At 38.3% G+C, this 23819-nt stretch overlaps 1 protein-coding gene across 2 annotated transcripts; it reads right to left on the bottom strand.

Moving 5' to 3' along the window:
• Positions 1 to 1653: 1653 nt before the first annotated feature.
• On the bottom strand, positions 1654 to 13455 carry nap1l4a (nucleosome assembly protein 1-like 4a). Of its 2 annotated transcripts, XM_032585400.1 has the most exons (15): positions 13354 to 13455; positions 12146 to 12186; positions 11638 to 11710; positions 9615 to 9759; positions 9050 to 9136; positions 7885 to 8019; positions 7725 to 7796; positions 7495 to 7634; positions 7151 to 7296; positions 5083 to 5102; positions 4881 to 5000; positions 4700 to 4735; positions 4496 to 4549; positions 3636 to 3670; positions 1654 to 3278 (listed from the first exon to the last, which is right to left on the bottom strand). In XM_032585400.1, the coding sequence occupies exons 2-14, from the start codon at positions 12159 to 12161 to the stop codon at positions 3665 to 3667; spliced, it is 1050 nt and encodes a 349-aa protein (XP_032441291.1). In that variant the 5' UTR covers positions 12162 to 12186; positions 13354 to 13455; the 3' UTR covers positions 1654 to 3278; positions 3636 to 3664. The 2 variants fall into 2 exon arrangements, with proteins under 2 accessions (XP_032441291.1, XP_032441280.1); XM_032585389.1 differs by lacking the exon at positions 3636 to 3670.
• Between the last annotated feature and the right edge of the window lie 10364 nt (positions 13456 to 23819).

The raw sequence follows: 23819 nt of genomic DNA, 5'->3' as shown, positions 1-23819 counted from the left end.
TTTCAGTCCATCACACTGATTTCTTCTGCATTTGTTGTTGTTAAGCTCCCTCTTTGTCCACACACCCATGAACATCAAACAGCTGAAGAATACAAAGCCTAACTGTATTTTCCAGTGTGTTAATAGCAGTGATCATTGTAGAGGCACAGACCTCCACATGAACAGCTGTGAGAATCTGCTTCAGGTCTCATAATAGGACTTCAGAGTTTTTGAAGACTTTTTTTTTCCATCTTTCGACCTGGTCTCAGGGTTAACTTGCTTTTATTGCCAGAACTGTGTGTGCTGGCTGTTACTTTGTCGTCCACCTGCAGGCTGTTTTCAGTACAGAGGCATGGTTTATTTAAAATTACTTTATTTAAACCCCTCACCAGACTCATAAACTGCTAATATTGTTCCTTTTGAAAGCCCCAGACAGATCTTTCAATCTCTCACACCAAGAGTAAGGAACAGAGCAATCGAAATGTCTGAGGCATAAACACGGTGAATTTTTTTTTAAATGAATGAGTATTTTTTTTTTTTATTTCTAATGAGAAACAGAACAAAAAACTTTTGCCTACATCTTTCTATATTGATATGTTAGATATCCATATGTCAGACTATCCAAATACTTTTATTTTCACAGCTGTAAGTAAAAACATGTTTTGCTCTCATAACTCAACTTTCCAGCTCAATTTCTCTGGCTAAATGAGCTGAGTCACAATTGTTCTCCTTGTGGCAGCGAGGCAGTCCGCAACCCCACACAGCAGCCTCAGCATGAATAGCTTCTTGTTCATGTAAAGGAAAATCTGAAAGCTACAGAACATGACATTTTGGTGTTAGTTTGTCTTCTCTGGAGAATTCGCCCATTTATTTTCTCCATTACATGAAACGCCACTACGAGCAGCTCTAAAAGAAACCTTTGATGGTAACTGGGATCTCATTATCTTGATGCCATCCAGACTCCTGTTTTCTCACTCCCTCATGTTAACACTTCTGCTCCTATGAAGACAGAAGCATGAAGATCTGAACACATGGTGACAGGTAAAAAAAAAAACTAACAAAAAAAAAACAAAACACTGCCGTTACGAGCCATGCTGCCCAGTACCTTTCAGTAAAATCCCCTCACAATAACAGAGACGTATGCAGGATCAGAATGTGAGATGGGACTCCAGGCTTTTCTGTTGCTCTCCAGGGATCAGTTCACATCCAAGCGGACTGCAGGCTCGGCTCTAAGCTCTTTGCAATCATTTGCAAACCATCAGCTGATGTTTAATGGTTAAGTTAGTGGTTGTCGTGTCACATTGTGCTGTCAGCAGCAGGTGCAATCACCCGGGACTAGAGTACACATTTCCATGGTTGTTGTGTCTCCTCCCAGGCTTCATGGAAACTATTGGTTTCCTTCTGTTACTGTTCCATTAAATCCCCATGTGAACCGCACATTGTTGTCTCTATGGTTCCCAATGTAAAGCATGAATATTCATACAACTGATGCATTTAGGTTGTTGAATGGACTGCCCTTAATTCCTCAACCCGATGTGGAAAACATGGAAGTTTTCCTACTAGTCAGAAATAAGAATGTGTTGATCTCATTACAACATTCAAATGCATAGCAGGTGCATGTAATGTAATATAGTTCAGATTTCAAAATAAAAAACAAAACAAAAAACAACCAAATCACCACCATGTCGCACAACTTTAATAGAATATTTTAACTAACTCTGTACAAATTGAAAAGAAACATTGCGCAAGTAACAAACTGTGAATAAGAACCAGTTAAGGCCATCACTAGCGCACGGTTTGATGGGATTCGAAAATGTGAACCGTGGCCTTTGAGAGAACCATCTGGATGAGAAGTACAATCGTTCTTTTCAAAAAGAGGGAAGGGGAGACGATGGGGAATGCTGTTACTACTATCGATGAACAGTCATCAGGCAAATGTGTCCAAATAAATAAGCCAAAAACCATGTGCAGAGGAGAACATACATTGGCACCCTGTTCCATGAATATTTCCACCGAACCATTAAACAAAAAAAAGTGTGTATATATGCAGTTTAACAACTTTAAATGTTGTATTAGATTACATTATTCAACTAGCAAACGATTTTAAAAGTCCACATGGTTTGTCTTTACATTTGGCTTCTTGGCAACAGAACTTTGATCCAAGCTTCCTGCACTACCACATTACTCATTCTGAAATTTGTTAGGAATAAGATGCATAAAGAAGCTATTTCATAAAATCATTACAAAAAGTTAAGTCAGTCTGCTTTCATCTATGAACTCTGAAGTCTTTAATACATATCATGTTTAAGCTTACAATATCCAACCATCTGAAATCTGAAAATATAAAGAAAAATGTGCCTTTGTCACACTTTTCCATCCATGGCATCAGTTCTAAGAGCATTTCAGGGTTGAAGGGGTAAACAGCAAAGAGAAATGTACGATAGTTTTAGAGCTGTACCTACATATCTGCCCTGTTTAGCATTGTGCTCAGCTTAAATGCTTGTTATGCCCAGCTATGCAAGGCAGAAGTGAGCAGATATAAACAGATGCAGATTGGCATTATTTATGTTTTGTTGAAAGGAAAACAAAAAACACTTCTCAGTGTCTGAAAGGGGGATTTAAGCCAATTATAATTAGCCTTTTAATGCCTTGAAGCATTCCCTCACCATGAAGTCACATCCAGCTGCATGACACCACAATAAATAGTCCAATGACAAAACAATGAACATGTAAAACAGTAAATTAAAATAAAAATGGTACATTGGATGTCTTAAGAAATTATACGAAAAAAAAAATAAAATAAAGAAAAACAACCCCAGTGATAGATTATGAACTTGATCAGCAGTTTCCTAGTAAACTCAATTTGCTTGTTGGCATTAAAAACCCCTGAGTAGTTGACCTATTTCCATGAAAAATAAAGTTGCAAGCGATTCCTTTCCGATCTTCCTCTATATAATGCTCTGAGTTTTAAGCAGACACCTAACTCAATAGAAGAAAAAGACTGTACCTATGTGATACCATGGTAATTTATTAAGAGTTGATTCTGGCTGTGATGACAAATGAAGCCAAATAAACAGGGTGAGATGCTGCAAGACTGTAGAAAAAGAAGTCATGCACATAGTAAAAACATAGGTTTGGGTTCTATTGCGTTCCGATGAGAGTTTGTAAAAGAGTGGAGCCTGCAGCAGTAGGAGGTCTGATGGACAGGCTGAGGACAGATTTTATGGGCAGCAGGTCTCCACCTCCCCTGATCATCACGGTTACTGCTGTTTGCATTCGGCAGGTTGAGGCTGTTCTTTCTGTGGACACACAGAAAACAAAATGGTTAGGAAACAACAAAGCTTAGAAAGCCTTCTGAGCGTCAGCGAGCATGAAGAAGAGGTTTACTAAGAAAGCAAATGCAGAAGACTGAAGGCACCTGGCTTGGCGAAGTAAAGGTAATGTTAGAAACCTGGGATGGTAAAACAAGAGGGAATAAATGGGGAAAAAACATGACAAAGAGAGAAGCTTTCTCATTTAACCCAAGATGCGAGTTGGAGGTTAAAACTAAACTACAAGGAGAATAATAGGCATAGAGAAAAATAAAGAAAGAATAACCAAAGCCCCCATAAAGGGTATGCAAAGAATATGGCGCGCCATCTTTACTTCCCCCTTACCTAGAAATGCATGGAGTGAGAATGATTGATTATGCCTGTAATGAAGAGGAGATCCAGGGTAAGGGAGAGACAACAGTATGAAAAGAATTAATTGTCACATTCACAGATGAAAGTGAACATAAAGTGAAACATTGCAGGAGTTGGTCAAAGAGCCACCACAGCAAAAATCAGTAGCTGATTAACTAAGACACCTCACCTCCAAGTAACCGTTTACAAAGTCCAAAATTTCAGTCAACTTAAGAACAGATTTAACTGAAAATGTTCTCTGACTCCTTATACCGAAAGCCTTTAAAATACAGAAAATCTACTTTGTTTTGATTCAAGACAAACAAGTTCACCTCTGGATTCCAGAACATTACCGAACAGTCGGTTCCTGTTCTTTGAAGTCGGCCTCAGTACCTCAGTACAGAATTGCAGAGAACTGTTCTCAGTTAAATCTTTGACAGAGTGCAAACATTTCTTTGGATGAAGATAACCATATATGTATGAGAATGATTAAGATACGATACATTTTAATGCCTAATATATGTCAACATTAGGAATGGTGCACATGGCCATTCCTGTCATTTACAGTACATTTAATGGACAAAACGCTGGAGTGATCCATTTTTCCTCTGGCTGTATGCAGCATTAAGGAGATCCACACTTCAATTTCTTCACGTTTGCTGATCAGCTGGCTGATAGAAGGCCAGTACATACTTTTCCCTAGCTGGTTTTTATATAGTTATACCCTCATGTCCACTCAAAACCTGCTCTAGATGGGTAAAACATAGTGCTGCACTCTGCACATCATCATTTTTGGCAGATGTTTGTCACTCAAAAGAAAAGTTTAAAGCTTCAAGATTACGGTGCAAACTGACCTTGGGGTCAGTATCTCCCTCTTCGTCATCGTCATCACCCTCCTCATCTTGTTCCTGGAACACAAAAAGGAATCTTTAGTGACATGAGTTTAAAGGAAGTGAGGCATTGAGGGGTTGAAGCTGCACACCCAAGTGTCACCTAAGTGGATAAACTTGTATTTCAAATCTCAGAGGCTTTAATATTTCCCTGCTATTATTACTAACCTCTTCATCTCCCTCTTCCAGTTCCTCCTCTTCAAACTGCAACACAATTAAGGATAAAAACACTCAACAGTCAGCACATGCTTAGCTTTTGTATCCTCATTCAGTCTGTAAACTTCCCATTATATAAATCTGATTTTCTATAATCCTGTCTGCAGGCTGTGTTTGCGGGTGTAGGACTTACGCTCTCGTCATCTTCCAGAGCCTCGCCAGTAAAGTAAAGCACTGCTCTGGGAACTATTCTCTCACGGAAGAAATGACCGATCTCAAAGTCTGTGGCCAGGTTGAGCTCAGAGTCTTCATCCTGTCAGACAAAAGGTTTCAGCAGTTTAGCCAAAGAACGATGCAACTACAACTTTATGATAAACATGTTTGTGTTTACTCACCATTTCTCCGTCTGGTGAAGCTGCAAGATAAAGAAACATGTAAGAGCAAGAAGTCTTAAAAGAACCAAAATAAAAAAAAAGGGAGAAAAGTAATTTTATGTTCATTTTATTTAACTTAAAGCCACAAATTGGTTTTAGATTTCTTTAAGTAACTCGGCATGCAGAGTTGTCGTATTTAAAGACAACAAGAAATGCATCATGACTTCAAATCATAAATCTTTTACTCACATCTTTAAAAAAAAAAAAAAAAGCTCAACCCTGAATGCAAAAATGATCAAAGGTGACATTTCTCAGCCCTACAACACTGCAGTGTTTGGAAATCCTGGTTTACTTAAAGCAGGATTTTCTGACTTTAGTAATCAACAGCAGCTCTTCCTGTTAAACTGTAATCCTCTTATTTTTTTATATTTAACATTACTGGGTAGTCTATTTTATAATTAAGATTATTGTGTATTTTTGTGTATGTGCTTTCCGTTACCCAGTGACTTTGCTGGTGATAGTTACATTTTCTCAAATTCCCCTGGAAATAAGGGATGTTATAATGTTTAACAAAAGTTATGTTAAAGAATAAAGTTGTTGTTTTTTTCCTAACAAATGGAGTATTACAGTTGTAACCTCACTTTAATAAGTGGAGAAAAAGAAAAGCAGCCCAGAAAACGAATAATTAATTCAATGGGGTAAAGAAAGGTTGAGTCACGTAAATGACTCAAATCATCATGTGACTCAATTTTCACCGCCACGCCACACATCCCACCCCCAAAGCTGCACACCAGAACACGACTGACACAATGATACTTATATTCAAGTGACACACCACAATTATGGCAGAACCAGAAAGACTGATAACTGCTCATCTTTGAGTCAATGCAAATCCAGGCTTGTCTGATAGGATGTTATAAAAGAAGGATGATAAAGGTTAAAAAAAAAAAAAAAAAACTGCAACAGAATCTGTCCAATCTGACAATTGGTTTATTTAAGATATCTAAAGAAAATCTCATTCCGGACAAAATTTAATCAGTAAAGCATAAACCACCGTCATATAATTATCTCTGTAGAACAAAATTACAAAAAGAAAACATATCTAATTTGTCTAATATGGTATAAACTGTCAAATATACAGCTAAATGTTCATTTTCATTTGTTAACTTAGGAAATAACCACTTTAAATCCTGACTCAACTCCCAGGTAGCAACTGAATCACTGGTGAAAAGAAAACTATCACAGTGAAAGTGAAGGTAGACATGAAAATGCTGTAAATAAAAATCCCCAAATTACTTCATTCTAACTCAGCTTTAGTTGGTAACAGGAAGATACTGTCGAAATGTGACTGTTCAGTTTATGAGTTTGGTGCCACCTGCTGGTGAGTTTGAAGGCAAAATGCTTACTGGTTTGCTTTAAACACAGCAAACCATACAGCAAATCTACCCATAATGTAGGAGAGCTACAGAGCACAAGATAGGACCCTGTCAAGACAATCTAAAGAGATGTTAGAAAGAATCAAAGATTCCTCTCTCCAAGCTCCGAATCTGTGAAATGTTTTAGAGGACAAAGAAGTCCTGACCTACTGTGAAGAAATGGTGGTACACAGTATTGACAGCTGGGATACCAACAACTGAAACACTAATAATCAGATTACGTTTCTTAAAATAGCTAAGAGGACTGAAAAACAAATTACATTTTCAGAATATTAAATATAAAATCAAATATTAGAGCTGGTTTTGTTGAACAAATTAAATCTTCACTGCAAATTCCACATCCCTTGCTAGACTAGCATACATTAGACCATATAATGGTTAATATTAGCCATTAACCATTAACCACATGTGTTAATATTAACACATGTGTAAGCTTTGTTTAGCTTTAAAAATCAACAATTCTTGGTAAACCACAAAGTCCTTGATTTCAAAGAAATTATTTAATTTGCTCATAAAATGAAACCAGTGAAGGAGGTAAAAAAAGATAAAGAGCAAAACAGGAGTATGTTTGAACTTGCTTCATAAATGGTACAAGACAACTAGTAGATAAATCTAATCCAAATGTGTGTGAACTGGTGTGTGTTCGTTCTCACCTTTGACAGGATTAAAAAAGTTGAAGAACGAGTCATTGGGAACCTGTTTGGTAACAGTGCGGACCGTGCCGCGACCTTTATGCTTCTGCTTCTTCTTTATAGTTTTCACTGTCACATCCTTCCCCTTGTGCCAATCTATCTGACATCTAGAGAAAGTGTGCAAAAAGCAAGAACAAGCTGAAACCAAGGCTGCAAACACGAGGAGGCTGATATGTGGGATGCAAGGTCAGAGGAGATTAATTTAGAACAACTGTGCAGAAATGTTTGTCGAACCACGCAAAATCTATTTCATACCTGAAACTCAAAATAACATTTAAAAACTGTAACAGTTTACTGAGTCCTACCCTTCACAGTCAATGATCTCTGGGCCCTCAAATGAGAAAGGATCTGATGCTTCAGGCTCTGATTTCATCTTGTAGACTTTAGTAAGGACTGCGTTGTTGAAATAGCCATTGGGCTCAAAGTGGAACTCTAATGTAAAACTCTGTAGGAGATAGGAAAACGACACACATATTATACACTTAATTTAGTAATCAAAGACATGTTGATGAAAAAGGTGGACGTTGATACTGACCATTGGCTGTCCTGGTTCAGAAAACTTTACTTGAATATCTCTCAGGTGCTTTAGGATGGGTTCATCATGTTCCTGGTGGACAATTCAAAATTAATTTCAAAAACTCAATACACTCTTCCAACATAAGTCTAAACTTCAAAAGTCTGAGATGAATCCATACCTGCACCATGTCACTGAGCATGTCAACACTCTTGAAAATGGTGAGCCAGAAGTCGGGGATGCCTTTCGGGTTTTCCTCTGGCGTGGCTTCCTCCTTCTTTGCATCCTCGATGGTAGCCTTTTCCTTTACTTCCTCCTATCAACAATTAGAAGAAATGATCAAAGTTCCTCTTAGTTATCTTAACTTTTCATTATGAGTCACATTTGGGTAAAGATGTAAGAGACTGGGAATGTGCTCAAAGGACTTGCATGCTAAACTAGCTTTTCCCCCCATTGGTAAGAGTATACCATAAATAAATTGCAATGCAATGACTGCAGAAGAACGTTTCATATTTAGGACTGCACTCAATGTTCAACTGCAGTGACAAAAACAGGTACATGACATATTATGTAAGGATCAATATGGCAGAGGCACCAAGGAGTAGGATTTAGGTGGGTGTCAGGCTTAAAGAACATGTATAAATAAAATTAAATGAATGTCCTGTGCAAAATTATCTTGACTAAAAACGACAGTAATAGGCCAGTTAATTTCATCAAGGTATATAGCTTGATGTAAAATTCATAAGGCTTTGTCAAAATGTTTCTTAAGTCTCAAAGTCATTTTAATGAAATCATATAGAAAGTGCTGGAGTATCTGTGGCTGTAGGGAGGCTACAACACAGCTGCTAACCTTCCTTACTAAGTCTATTTATCAAAGTAAAAACTAAATGTTAAATTGAACATTGTAACTATGATCATTTATGTCAAATTACATCAAAATAAGTACGAATATAACTTTTCCTGTTTTAATTTTATATATTGGATAATTGTAAACCATTTTGTTTAAAATACTTAAGAGGATACATTACTTTAAATGAGAGAATTTCAAACTAGCTCATGCGTACAGCATACTTAAACACAACAGATGATACCCAACGCTTCAACACGACAAAAACCAAATTTTGTTTAACTCGTTAACCCCATCAGCACAGATCTCAATCCTGTTGTAATACAATTTAGAAGTTATAAAAACTGGTGAATATATTACTTAGACTGAATCCAAAGGAGGCATCCCACTGAGATTAATCACGATATCTCAGTTCCAGTTGTGAAAATATGTTTTATTTTGTAGTCTAAAGCCAGAGGAAGGACCAGGCTCCAAAGACAAAAATCAAACGTGAACTTACAGCAAGCTCCTCTTCTTCATCCTCATCAGTAGGCCATTCACACTCCTCATCTGTGGGTTCAACTGCTCCTGTGACAATCTCTCTTCTCTGTTACAGGACAAATATTATAAAATCAGAGTTAAGAGAAGGACTGAGGTATACTACCATGAAACATCCTTTTCAACAAATACGAATTCAGTCAGACTAAATTATTTTCAGTAAGCACATTGGTCACCTAAGCGACTGAACACACCCACAGACGCACGCATACACACACATGAGCATGAACGAGTGTGTGCGTGCGCAACAGGCCACAGCTGTCACTCTCTCACATGTTCAGGAATTGCACGGCCCTTGTCACTATCGCTGGAAATAGCCTGGACTGACAAAGCACAGTCGACTACTCGTTTAGACAGTTATCATTTAGCACCAGGTATGTAATGTCACTGACCTCGGATCAGTTCGAAGAGACAATATTTCATTGGTGCAGATAAGACATTCTTTTGTATTGGATCACAATGGAGTCTATTTGCTCTCAAGCACTGAGAATGTCGAAGTGTCAGGTATGTTGGTGATTTGAAATTACCTTTTCAAATAGTGGCTGATACAGAGTTGCATACTTTCTCTCTAGCTCGTGAACCTCTTCGTAGAACTTAGCCTCAATGTGAGCACACTGTTCCTGTAGTCTCTTTAAGGCGTGCACTCGCCTCTTCACTGCTTTGGGAAGCATGCTAGATCAAAAGGAAAACAAGGAAATTTTAAATGAGGATTAAAATGATTCCAATGTTTGGTTTTGCCAGATATCTACTATTACAGTAAAATTGAAAAATAGCCCACATTTATCAAGAAACGCAACATCAAAACTCAATTTAAGGTGATTGCTGGGTTAAAGTTTTTTCCTGAAGCAAAGAAGAAAAGAAAATCAGCATCTTCTTGTCTTCTCAAGTCGTTGATGTGAACAGCAGGTTGTGATGATAGTCACTTAAACACACGGCAAGGTAAAAGTACACACGCTTTGAATTCTAGTATAATGGATAACAAATAATCTGATCTTTCTCTGGTTCTGAAATTAGTTAAACTTTAATGATGTGAAAACATGCTGATTTAACCCCAATATAACTTATTGAACAAAAGTCAAAAAGCAAGCAAAAGCAAAATGGAAAGGTCTGAATGAGGAATAATCAATGACTCCATCAATGACTCAATCAACCATGACTCCATGGGTTGTACAACTGCATTAACAGTCCGACATAGTTATCCAAATTACTTTGGTCAAATAGGAGGAATCTTTACTAATTACTTTATAGAATTGTTAGAATTTAAAGAAATTTCAATAAAGTTGAGATCTGGAGTTTGATAGAAACAATCCAACACAATGCTTTCCATTTTTATAAACAACTTTATAATAAATTTGTTGTTGTATGGACAATTTTCTTGCCAGATGTCCCACTTTCAGTCAAAGCTGAATGACAAGGACTTCAGACTAATGGAGATCATGTCCTGTGGCTGCAAAACAAGTCCCGAATCATCATCACTGCAGATTAAATAAAAAAATGCAGTCCATTCCTAATTTTATCTTAAAGCAGACATGAATGACTCCTCACAAATTAGAAGAGTTTATGAGCAACCTAATTTATGCTAATCTGTTTACTACCAGTGATTTTTGAGACGCAGTAAAAACAAAGCAAAACAAACAAAAAAACAAGTAGCACATCAAGTTGACTTCTTGGACAAGACCAAAAACAGAAAGCATTAGAGACAACCTTATTTAGGTTTCACGTCATGCTAAAGTTAGAGCAATGCAGAGCCGAGAGCTGTCTCAAAAGTGGAACTGAGTACATTTCACATTTTACTAAATCGACTATGCAAATTAAATGCATCCAAAAGGAAACCCAGCTTAAAATAATGAATTTATTGGGAGGTGCTACTAACAGCTTTCAACTTGAACAAAGTTAAATTTGCTTAGTTCATGGCTGGAATTCTGTTAAATTCCAGCCATTTAACAAAGAATAAATTAGGTTTGATCTACTTTGTCACCGAAATGAAGCAAGTAATAAGAAAAAACTAAATTTGGATGAAAAAAGTATTTTTGATTTTCAATCAAACTATAACCCTCTTTGAAATGCTTTGCACATATTTGAGCTCTACAGTAAAAAACTATTTTAGAGAACCGGGTCTACCAAAAGATTAACAAGGGTCATAAACAGTGAAATGAATACACAGCAATATGTAACTTAGCACAAGAATAAACAGTTGTATTTGTTGTTTGTGACATTATCTGACAGGAGTGACAAAGAAACCAAAACTAACCAACTTTTGGCTGAAGAAAAAAAAAATCTCACCAATGCAATTCACAGAGAAGCACAATATGCCATGGACTACACATATACTAAAGTCACCTGTTAAAGTACTAAATAGACTTAAAACGACCAGATTAATGATATTGTATTTGTTTCCTTTCATTTGTTTCTTGCGGCTATGTAGCAATTAGACAATGCAGAACAATTAATTGTGTGCTGCACACATGATTTATTATGTGTGCAGCACATGTAATAAAATGTATTCAAATATGTTAAACTTGGAAGGTAGTTAAGAAAATTGTCACTGACTTTTCCATAAAGGGGAATCCGACAGGTTTGCCCATCTGTCCACCTGGATTTGGCATTGTTTGATCCCCTTTACCTGCAAAGATAAAGAACAAACATAAATTGTGTTTTTAACTTGAGAGTTATTCATCTCTGTTGGTTCAGAAGTAAGTGAAAGTAGCATTTAAAGCTGTAAAATATTCATCATTAATGGGATTTCATAAGTAGGAAAGAAACTACAATCAAAATATTTTAGGAAGAGTATTCAGAGGAGAATGTCCAAAAATAACAGTAGAATAAGAAAATATATTTCAGTATATATGAAGATTTTAAAACTTCAAAATTTTCCTCTCTACAAAGACTGTCAACATTACATTTAACCTACTTCTTTAAGTACGCCTGAGATCATCGATCATCTCTGTACAATTATCTGGTGCACAACATGGGAACATCAACATTTCACAAGTGACTGAAAGACAAGTTGCAGGGATGAAACCACTGAAAGTTGCAACGGTTTTATTTTTGTCCATACCTTTACTTGCATCCATGATGACCAAATGTCACTGCCTTCCTCTGTAAAAAAATAAATAATATATATATAAATATGATTCCATATAACGGTAGTTAATTAGAAGCCTTAAAAGCGATAACTGGAATAAACAGTTCAGAACAATGACAAAACCACAAAGTGATGGTGAAAAATAGGTGTTGCCAAAGACTCAAAAACTTATAGTATTTGTTACACAATTTTAAGTATACCCATGAAAAACATAAGAGAAACATCCCAAACACATTCATTATCCATTTTCATTCAGTCCTATTATTTGTATTAACCAAGGTTAATTTAGTTAAAGATCAGTAGATTTGCTTTAAATCAATTAAGCGGTCTATTAATCTATTTAGCTCTTTAGACTAAAAATGTCTACCGATTTCATATCCGGGAAACGTGTTTAAATCCAAAGCAGATTGGAAAGAATTAATAGCTTAATTTAATTGTTTTTCAAAGGACAACATCGTGTTTCTTTTGAAAAACGTTGCCAGCAAAGCGGTTTTTCAACGTTAAACATAACAGTGCGATAAAATATGATAAGGCAAGTTGGGCTTGCAGATTTCAAGATAGATTGGAGTGTTGAGCAACAATCCGATGACGCATTGACATAATGACAGGAGACCTACAGCTAGCATATCTGTTTTTACAATACAAAAAAACGTCTAACAATGACTTTGAGTCACTGTGGAGTCCACGATAAATAAAGATGCACCGTTCTACCCTTCTATCAAAATATCAAAAAGCAACTATAACAAATCCCTATACTGGTATGGGCGGTTCCAAACATCTGACAGTTAACCGGACGAGCAAACTGGCTAACGGCATGCTAAGAACAACGTTTTAGCAAACAAAACAAGACAAGCTTAACCCCTTTATTGCTTCAATTGCTAGTTAGTATATGGGCACGGAAAATGGAACCTTAAATACAATACAGTTTTCATTATGTGACTTAATTAAGCTGGTTGATGACTGTGTAATGCTACTAGCCGGCCGCTATAAAAAAAAAAAAAGGCTAATATTATCTAGCAACCGTTAGCTCCCTAGTTAATAAAAGGAGAGGGGTTTATGAAAACCGAGACGAAGACACTTCACTGCGTTTTACTAAATACCTTATAGGGTCGATGAATGATGTTCGGAAGAAACGATAAATGCGCTTGGTGATAAAGTATGCAACATTTCGACAAGCTTACCTTTATCAAGCTAGTCTCCTCGCTCACGCGTCTACGGTGCTAGCACCACGAGCAAGAAACACACGCTTCCCAGCATCCCGCACTCTGATTGGACGGTTGGTGAAAGAGAGAGTTGTGCTGCATTCAAGTGCCGTGCAATAATTTCTTTTGCCAAAACATCCACGAAATTAAAAGGTATGTTTCCTCTGCAGGAACTAGAATGGTTCCAGATTAGTAACGAACACATTTATTATTATTATTATTATTATTATTATTATTATTATTATTATTATTATTATTATTATTATTATTATTTGCAATATACAACTGTATTTATAGTATCACCTGTTTATTTTGGAGAAGAATAGATAGATAATAGAACAGAACAAGGCTTTATTTCCCTTAACAGTGAAATTCAAGTGCACCAGTAGCAAAGTGACAGGCAAATCGAAGCAGGTAGATTTATACAAAGAAATTATATATCACGACAAAAAGTAAGAATAGCAAATTGTACAGAAAGGGCAAATGTTCATCGTAGCGTACTCGGATTTCAAAGAAATGTGCAACTAAGTAGTATGATTTTAAAAAATATGCATGTGTATTTGTAGATAAACAACAACAACAGACTATTTACATGAAGTAAATTAAAAAAAATGACAAAGGATCACATATGAGTGTTTATTTGTTGGATAGTGGCATTTTTGATATGTTTAAGCATTTAATTAATAGTCAAGGAAAGCCTTTAAGCAATTAACTATTTATTCCAATGTCTTATTTGGAAATAAAGAGATTGCGACTTATTCCCAATGTTTTTTCCTACAATTTTTTATATTAGAATACATTTATATTTAAATGTTTATTTATTTAATTATTTAGTTGCTGAATTGTAACATTTTTGGGGTCATCAATACTTTCACAGTCTCTTTCAACCTGGATAATGACAATAAGTATTGTGACAATAAGTATTGTCATTATCCAAGACACAAATAAACTTGGGTTGTTTCTGATTGTCCATATCGCATGCACGCCACTAGAGGGCTCCTTCTACCTATGTTTTGTAACAAACAAAATTGCTTAAGTGTTTTGAAACCTAAAGGGCTAATGTATTTTAAAACTTTTCACAGAACAGAAATAAATACTCTTTTGCCTTTTCACAAAGGAGTGTTTACACCTTTGAGCTTCTATTTTTTAAAAAGCACACATAGATGCATTAATTGTAATTTAATTAATAGAAGACAAGCTATTTTTCAGGTACTTCAGGATAAACTAATATGATAAAGAAAAATCTATTGCCCGATACCTAAACTGGCTAGAATATTGATTCTTGTGATCGAAACCGAAAGATCAATGAATTACCTTTTTTTTTTTTTTAAAAAAATAAAAGAATAAATAAATAAATGTAAATTACAAATAAAGAATTTTGTCCCAGAAATCACCTTCAAGCTTAAAGGCTGGAAGAAGAAAAAGTTGAGAAATAGCTCATCTTTTACAAATTAAAAGAGGGCAATGCTTTTCTTTCTCACTTAAGTTTGAAAACTACATCCCAGATCCACATGATTCCCACATTGCGGGTTTTGAAAACAGGAAGTCAAATGCAAATGTTTTGTTGCCAGTCTAAAGTAAATAAGTCTTTGTACCAGATTTAAAAACAAAAGCTGGTGCACATTAAATGTGCTTCTTGTGCCAGTTTGGGAACAGACATAAAATCTGAAATCCTGGTCTTCTTTCTGTTTGCTATCAACCACTGTGTAGTCTGCTCACTTGAGAGGAAGTGACAGCACTGGAGCCCCTCAGGCTAGTATTGTTGTGACCAGGCTCTGTCCCTGTCACTGTGTGACATTTACCAGAATGGTCTGTACCCACAGAAGAAATCAGATGTGATTGCGTAGCATTTGGGATGGAGCAGGATTCAAGAAACAAGAACAAAGTTGTTATTACTTTAGATTAAAATTATGAGACCACAGTAAGATGTGGCTCTTTATGTTATTACTTATAACAGTAAATAGAAAGAGGACTTCAAATCAATAAGAACAACTAATTACTTTGTGGTCTTCTATGGGAGTCTATATTTTTCAAGACAATAGAAACACCTAGAAAGCTGTAAATGTTCACATGTTACAGCCTTCACACCATGCTTCTTTCCCTGCCCACCTGGTTCTTTAGGTGTTCTTCAACATCTACAAACACAGAATCTTCTCTCAGATCATGAAAATGAGCTTAATGTAATTGTGAGCCTTTATTACACTTCTGAAGTCTACAAAGGTCCAACTACAGAACAAACTCATTGGCTCAGAATAAGTATGACTATAGTACAACAACGCCAAATGTCTTCAGTAAGATTAACATTGTGGGTACTGGACTTTGCCATTCTAACACACGGATGAAGCCTTTCAAGTTTAATTTCAAGAATTGGGTCAGTTTCACAGCGTCGCTGTTAAATGCATCTCTTCACACTCCAGCAATTCCCAACAGTCTCTTTCTGTTCAAAAGTGCAAAACCAACAGATGAAGTTAAAGTGAGTGAAAAACCCTTACATTTGATTCATTTATTCAAAAAATCATATTATGAGCTTCTGATAAGTTTTGTGACAAACTACAAACTTTCAGGTCTGTCTTTCACCAATGATTTTCTTCTTGCAACTCTTAACTCCTGTGTGATACTAGTGCCAAAGACCAAACATCCAAAACACTTCAGCAACTTCAAGAGACTTCAAGGGACAACTGATCAAGTCCCTTGAGATGCTGCTCTTCAACCATCTATGCCTCCTGCTAAGGTTTTTATTGGATACGCTGGTAGACACTGTAGTCCATCTACCAGCCTGGCATCTGGTAGACAGACCAGATGCCAGGCTGGTCCGTCTAACATAAACTGCCCCCAGCACTGAGCTACCAAGTGCACCATCATGTGTCCCAGTGAATACTGGACTACCTCACTGGTAGCCCACAGCATGTGAACGAATAGGGCTGTTAAATGGGTTATTTCTATTCTATTCTAACAATTGTCTTACTAACAAATTCTCCCACCTGAGCTGTGGATCTCAATACCTCCTCCAGAGTTACCATTGGCCTTTTGGCTGCTTCTCTGATTCTTGTTCTCCTTGCTCTGCCTGTTAGTTTAGGTGGACCCTCAAGTCTTTGTAGCTTTGCAGTTGTTCTATATGATTTCTGTTTTAGGAGAGGGGCTAACCGATACTCTGTGTGATGTTCAAAGCTTGGAATATTGTTGTAAAACCCAGCCCTGCTTTAATATCTTGCATGCTGTAACCCTGACCTATCTGGTGTGTTTCTTGGTCTTTGTGATGCTGCTTGTTGCAGTTTATTTGTTTGTTTAAACCACAAGGCCTTCACAGTACAAATGTATTTACACTAAGAAGCCTAAGTGACAGTTCAAGACATTGGTTGGGCTGGGAGCCATCGAGGAGTGCCAGAGTAAAAATGGGTGCATTCAAAAGCACATCTCACTTCATAAATGCAAATGAAAAATTACACCCTCATTTGCAAACTTTGTGGCTTTTTAATCTCAAAAATAATTTCATGAGCAGTTTCCTATCATAGATTTAAAATGAATCTGAAAAATCATTTGTTTTTGAAGACATGAAATCAATATATTTACCAAAAAAGATAAAAGCACAAACTCTGTTGTGTGACCTTGTCCAAGAGAGTCTCATTACGGCTCCTGTTGTTCAATTGTTTTGCTTTCTGAAACAGATTCACATGAAAATCCAATAAGGAAAAGAATTGACACCCTAAGTATGGCTGTCATGATAGCCCTCGTCCCTTTCTTTGATTGAACAGTGCCCGCTTCTGCTGTTTTTCTTTCACTGGGGTATTGGTTTTGTGAATGAAGTGGTCAAACTCCCAGCTGGTTGTTTTGATTTGGCTGGAAGGAGAGGGCAGCCGTCCTCTGCTTGCATCCCCTGCTGTCCATTAAGCCCCTCTCTTGGTAATACATGGGTAATGGCCTATCCATACGCCATAATCAGACACAAAAAAAACACCGACTGTAAAAAGCCATCAAACACACAACCAAGTGGTTAGTCGCTACGTTGACGCAGCTGCTGCCATTATTTGCAAGGGGTGAGGGGAGGATGAACGAGAAAGAGCAGAACTATTAAAGGTGGCTGTGTCACAAAGACCTGCATGCGTAACAAATTTAGGAGAGCCATCGATCCAACTTATGGCAGTCTGACTTTTATGCTACCGCTTTCAACAATTTGAGTGCAATTTACTTTAATCTGCACCAATAAGCAATATCTATCACAACATCCTGTTTGTCTGTTGTGTCGTGTATGTTTTCCTCTGTCGTCATCATTGTTTTGAATCCACGATGACACTTTACCAAAAATAACAACCCATAACACCTACTATCACATGCACAGACTCCACAGTGACACGTTTTGTGTGTTGTGACTGTTTTCCCCTATAATTTAACTCTCAAAAATATGACAATGAAACAGGGCTTATTCAGATTTTGACAGTAGAGGATATTTTATCAAGGGCACATTTGTTTTCAGGTTTTAACCCTTTCTTTTGTAATAAACACTGTTAAAGTGGTTTGGTGGTGTTATTAGGTTCAGCTTCTTTGCTATTCCAAATCTGTATTTTCCAAACAGATGCATGGTACGTGTTTCAGAGCCGTGTAGCAAATATAACATAAAAATATTAATTGAATTGTTTTCAACTGGCAATATTTCTACCAGTGATTCCAAAATAAAACATTTTCCATTGAGGTTGCAGAGGAAATTATTTTCAGACAATTAAAAAAAAGAGAAAATATAAGTTAAATAATAATCTACTTGATTGCAAAATCAATTAATGTTAAATCAAGGTAAAAATATTTATTTATTTTACATCAACAAAATCACAATAATTAACAGCCTTAAGTTGTTGAATTCAATTAAATACTGACTCAACTGGTTAAGCAAATATTTTAATGTGTGTCCAAATGTGTTACCATTGCCTGAATTTCCGCTACAACTGCAATGACAGAAGCTGACTGATTTATTTGGATTCATTTTTTTAGATGACAAACTAGTTATTGTGATGTGGATGAGGCCCTTTTATAATTGTAGTCCTTCAAAATAATTTGTCTCAGATTAGATAACAAGCATGTCACAGTACAAAAATGGGTAGGCTGTGCTACGCTAATTTTTATTGTCTGCTATTGCCCTCTTGGCATACAGGATCAAAAGCTAGGTGACCTTTTTAAAGATGCTATTTGACAGGGACTTCTTCAGTGTGTATCAGTTGACAAAGGTTTTCTCCTAACTTTTGTATTCCTTATGACAACAGCAACATATCTTGTTTGTCCTCTATCTTGTAGGATCATCTTGTTTGTTTCTTACCGGCATGTCATGTCAAGTTTATAAGCTTTTCATGTAATAGTAAATGAAATAACTTGTATTTGGGACAATGCTAACTAAGCGGCTGCAGCACGGCAGGTGATGTTCATCTGCAGCTCAACGTGCTTGTCTTTTTTTTTTATTATTCTCCATTATTGCGAGCTGAAGTAACGTGATCCTAAGGTGGTGGCTACAGGATCACGGGCCCATTATGGAAAGGCAAATCTAATTAAGAGTCTCAACAGCCACAATGCCCTGTGTCTTTGCTGGAGGGGAAACACAGAATGTTACACCAGTGACTTGGCTCTGTGACCGTAGCATCACCCAATGAGCTAAATCATGGCACCAAGTTTGTTTTTAATGCTGAGTTGTCTGGGGGGTTAGGGGGGTGGAATATTGGGGTTCAAATTGATAAAATAAAAATTTAAATTAAATGACTAAAAGTCAACATAAACATCCCTAAGATGGAAAAAGCAGTATCAGAAAAAGACTTAATGAATCCACTTACCGTGATGAGAATCAGTAGACTGCCCTGAGTATCTGACTGAAATTATTACTAATTTCATTTGATTTCCAATAAGTCTTGCATCCTGCTGGGAATGTCTAACAGGAAAAAAATACAAACATGTCTGGATGCGTCCAGACCACAATCAAACTTATCTGATATGACATTTACAAAAGAACACTCTAAAAAAGAGAAGCACAGCATGTTCAGCCTTAGGAAATGGTGGATAGTCATCAATGAAAATCTAAAGTTGCTTAAGTCACAACGTCCTTTTTGGTGTTTTTGAAATTAGCTGGTGGAAAATTTTGAAGTGTTTTAATTAAAGGTCCCAGTTGGAGATTTTTCTCCTTATCACCCAGACCTGCTGCTCTTTTTATCCATCTACAAACCTTAACTGCAAAATCAGATGGACAAGATAATCAGTGCAGTCTTTTGTTTACTTAAATTGGAAATCTTCAATTAACCTGCACTGTTCAGCTATAATGGAGTCACATCAATTCACATTTGAACATTATGTGAAGACTAGTAAGTGACAGCAAGTTCACAGAGCACACCACATTAACACCCTTGGTAAAGACGTGTAAATATAATTCAATGGAAAATCTTTTGCTGCAGTTGCATAATCACAAATCTGAGAAAGGGAAGAAAATCAATTCAGCATTTATTTTGGATTGATATATTGGATTTTTATAATAAAAGGTTTGAAAATTTTTTCTTTAACTACCACTGATTTCTTGTTTCACTGGTATGTATATAGGGTTACAGTGGCAATGATGGTAGGAGTTGGTCCTGTGGGTCTCCATGTTCCTGCTATGTCTATCTCAGTGGTTGTATTCAGGGTTAAGACACTTCACCCGCCACGCCTGCCAGTGGCTTTTCAGAGGGCCTGCTGATGACACTGTATGGCAGTTTTACTTCTGTCAGACTGTCACAGGGCAGATGTAGCTACAATGTAGCAGCTTGCCACCATATGATGAATTGTGTGAATGACTAACACACTTTGGAGTCCCTGGACTAGATGAAGCAATGTAAAAATGGAGGCCATTTACTTATAAAATGGCTCTTATCTTAGCCACTCTTCAAAATGGGAAAAACAAGAAAAATTGATCTGTCAGGTTATTTCAAACATAAATGTATGAAATTTGCTAAACCTACTGGAACCAGAACTGCAGTGTTCTGCTTTGATCTAATGAAGCAAAGTGCTCAAGTGCTTATGAGCAACTGTGGCTCTGTGGCTAGAGTAGTCATCTTGTGATCTGGAGGTTGTAGGTTTGATTCCAGCTTCCTCCTGCCACATGTTGATGTGCCCCTGGGTAAGATACTTATCCCCAAACTGCCTACCAATCTGCATATCGGTGTATACTGTAAATGTGAGTGTGAATGGGTGAATATGACTCTAGTGTAAAGTGCTTTGAGGGGTCAAAATGATTGGAAAATCACTATAAAAGTTAAGTCCATTAAAAACTAAATCCATTTTCGCATAAACCAAAGCATGAGTATGTGGTTAAGCACGTCATGCCCATTATAATGTATGGTGGAGGATCTGTTACACTGTGGGTCTATTTCTCTTGGAACGTTTCCTGGGAAAATTATTAGCGTGACTAGCATCCAACTCCTTAAAGGCAGAAAACTTAAAAGTGGTTCGTACATTTCTGAATAAAGAAAATCCGTTAGAAACGTTCTTAGAAACGTTAGCTGGAGATAGGCACCAGCACGTCCCGATCCCACTAGGGACAAGGGTGTACAGAAAATGGATGGATATATTTATTCATATGCAAAGTTCCCCCCATTAAATAAAATTACTACATTTTGAATATTTATGTTAAAGCTTTCTTACACATGCTCAGGCTAGTGGGAGCAACAATATATGTTGAGGGCGCTGTATGTTTGCCTGTGCAAGTGAATTATGTGGAATTAACAGCCTCTTGCTGGTTATGCTGGATGGTCATGTCACAGACACAGCTGTGTCACTCTGTAGTTACCGGCCACCCTGGCACTAAAGTGATGAGGACAGTCGTCACGAGCCGTTGAGCATCAGTCCCCCAGCCACTCGCCCACCCGAGGAACACTTTATGCCACCGCTGTCATTACACATGTAGACAGAAACACTGGAAGAGCACTCTGTGTGATTACTCATTCCACTTGGCAGCTGTATTTTGACACATGCAAAACAATCACAGTCATCGACACAGACTCTGCAATAAAAAAAGCAGGAGGACACAGAGGGACATGGAGAATAAGAAACTACTTTTCTTGATAGTTTAAAATTAATTACATACATGTATGTTTTAAAATTATACATTGGAAAATTAGATTTGATAACTGAGAATGAATATTTTCTAAAATGATTCTCTTAACATTGCAAAACTTCCTTTAGATTATATAGATTTGTTTTCTTGGACATGTCCTTCTTTGCATGGGTGTATATTACAATTTTTCAGAACAGACCAGAAATGGACCTACCCAAATGTGTGCCTATTTCTTGCACTGTACTCAACCCTTGTCTCAATTGGTTGTGAGAAGATGTCTACACACACCAGCCACAAACATTCATAATCCTCTGAGGATGTCTCTTGCTTCTTTTGATTTTGTTGATTTTTTCCTTTTCAGCTGTAGAGAATAGATTTTCTTTATCCATTCTCTGCTGTGTAGCTACCTTTTCTTTATCACTCTTTTTCTTCACTGCGGTACCAATGAGGATAGAACTCATCAGTCGGTTTTTTTTTTTTTGTGGTCACTTTTCTGGGTCCAGCCTCTGAGAATGGGCTTGATTCCTCTGGCATGACTCCATTACACCAGAGCTGGTGCACAGTTCAAAGAGTTTTAGCAGGCTCAATGATGGTCTGAGAGTGGGGGTGAGTGGGATCAGATGTGTCCCGTTTTGTGTGTTATTTAGTGTTACCTGATGATGATGGGGAATTCAGATCAGTAATTGCTAGAATTTGGAGCAACAGAAACAGGAGCAAATACTGAGGGGATTGATTGAGGGGAATGATACTTCTTGCCCAGAAACCTGCAAGAACGAATGCAGAAGTTTCAATTTCTGGTATGCTGTAAATAGCGAAGGGGCATAGACAGCCAGATCCTGGGGCTACAGGCAGAGAAGGCAAAGCAGTGCAGGTGTAGGAAGTGGTAGCAACCCCAACTCCATTCACAAAAATATGACATTTTAAAAGGTATATTTGCTCTTTTGAGAGCTAAAACACAGTATATTATAACTCCCTTTTCTGTCTTACGTTTGTGTATGATTATTATAGTAAATACTTTGAGCTAAATGAATGTAATCTGTATTTGTGAAGTTATTTTATAATCCTACCGAATGCCACTGAACTCATAGAAATGTCAGGATCTGTGTTTTCTGTGTTCATTTAGAGTTTTTTGTGTCCTTGCGTCTCTTCGTTGTCCTGTCCTCCCCTTGATTGTTCCCAGGTGTGTCTCGTCTCTGTGATTGCCCTCCCGTGTATTTAACTCCACCTGTGTTCTTTGTTCCTCGTCGGGTCCTTGTCAATGTTAGCGTCTATGTCTAGCTCTAGTCCTGGTCAGTGTTTCCTTGTGCCTGCTGCTTGTGCTGGACTGATTACCATTAAATCCTCGTTTTCGTCATACCTGGGTCCGCTGCGTCTGCCTCACCACCTCACCCGCACCACACCTTATGACAGAAGGACCCGACCAGACCGAACGGTGAGGCACGCGATTTTTACCTTTCATCATGGACCCTGACGAGTTAAAGGAGCTGACGGACACGATCAGGGAGTACGAGGAAGCAATGGCCAAGCCATACGCTGCCTGCAGACGGCTCGGTTTCGCCATCCGCTTGGGGCTCCTGTTGGACTACTGGGTTCCTCGCTTTCCGCACCCGGGGTTGGTGGAGTTGCAGAGGGAGGCAGAGTGGGAGCGTATGGCGGCTCTAGCCGTCATGGCTGGCGAACCTCTGCCTCCCAAGCCGCACAGTTTCTCCACCAGCCCAGATCCTGCTCCAGTTCCGGGACCAGCACCTCCAGCTCCACCCGAGGCCGTTCCAGCCGGCGTTCCAGCCGGCGCACCCGAGGCCGTTCCAGCCGGCGTTCCAGCCGGCGCACCCGAGGCCGTTTCTGCCGGCGTTCCAGCCGGCGCACCCGAGGCCGTTTCTGCCGGCGTTCCAGCCGGCGCACCCGAGGCCGTTTCTGCCGGCGTTCCAGCCGGCGCACCCGAGGCCGTTTCTGCCGGCGTTCCAGCCGGCGCACCCGAGGCCGAATCAGCCGGCGTTCCAGCCGGCGCACCCGAGGCCGAATCAGCCGGCGTTCCAGCCGGCGCACCCGAGGCCGAATCAGCCGGCGTTCCAGCCGGCGCACCTGAGACTGAGACTCCCTGTGTTCCTTCCGAGACTCCCTGTGTTCCTTCCGAGACTCCCTGTGTTCCTTCCGAGACTCCCTGTGTTCCTCCTGAGACCCTGACCTTCTGCGTTCCTCCTGAGACCCTGACCTTCTGCGTTCCTCCTGAGACCCTGACCTTCTGCGTTCCTCCTGAGACCCTGACCTTCTGCGTTCCTCCTGAGACCCTGACCTTCTGCGTTCCTCCTGAGACCCTGACCTCCTGCGTTCCTCCTGAGACCCTGACCTCCTGCGTTCCTCCTGAGACCCTGACCTCCTGCGTTCCTCCTGA

The sequence above is a fragment of the Xiphophorus hellerii genome, chromosome 2, assembly GCF_003331165.1.
Source record: "Xiphophorus hellerii strain 12219 chromosome 2, Xiphophorus_hellerii-4.1, whole genome shotgun sequence".
NCBI lineage: Eukaryota > Metazoa > Chordata > Actinopteri > Cyprinodontiformes > Poeciliidae > Xiphophorus > Xiphophorus hellerii.
The sequence above is the reverse complement of the archived record's forward strand: the minus strand, read 5'-3'. Positions and strand labels throughout refer to the sequence as shown.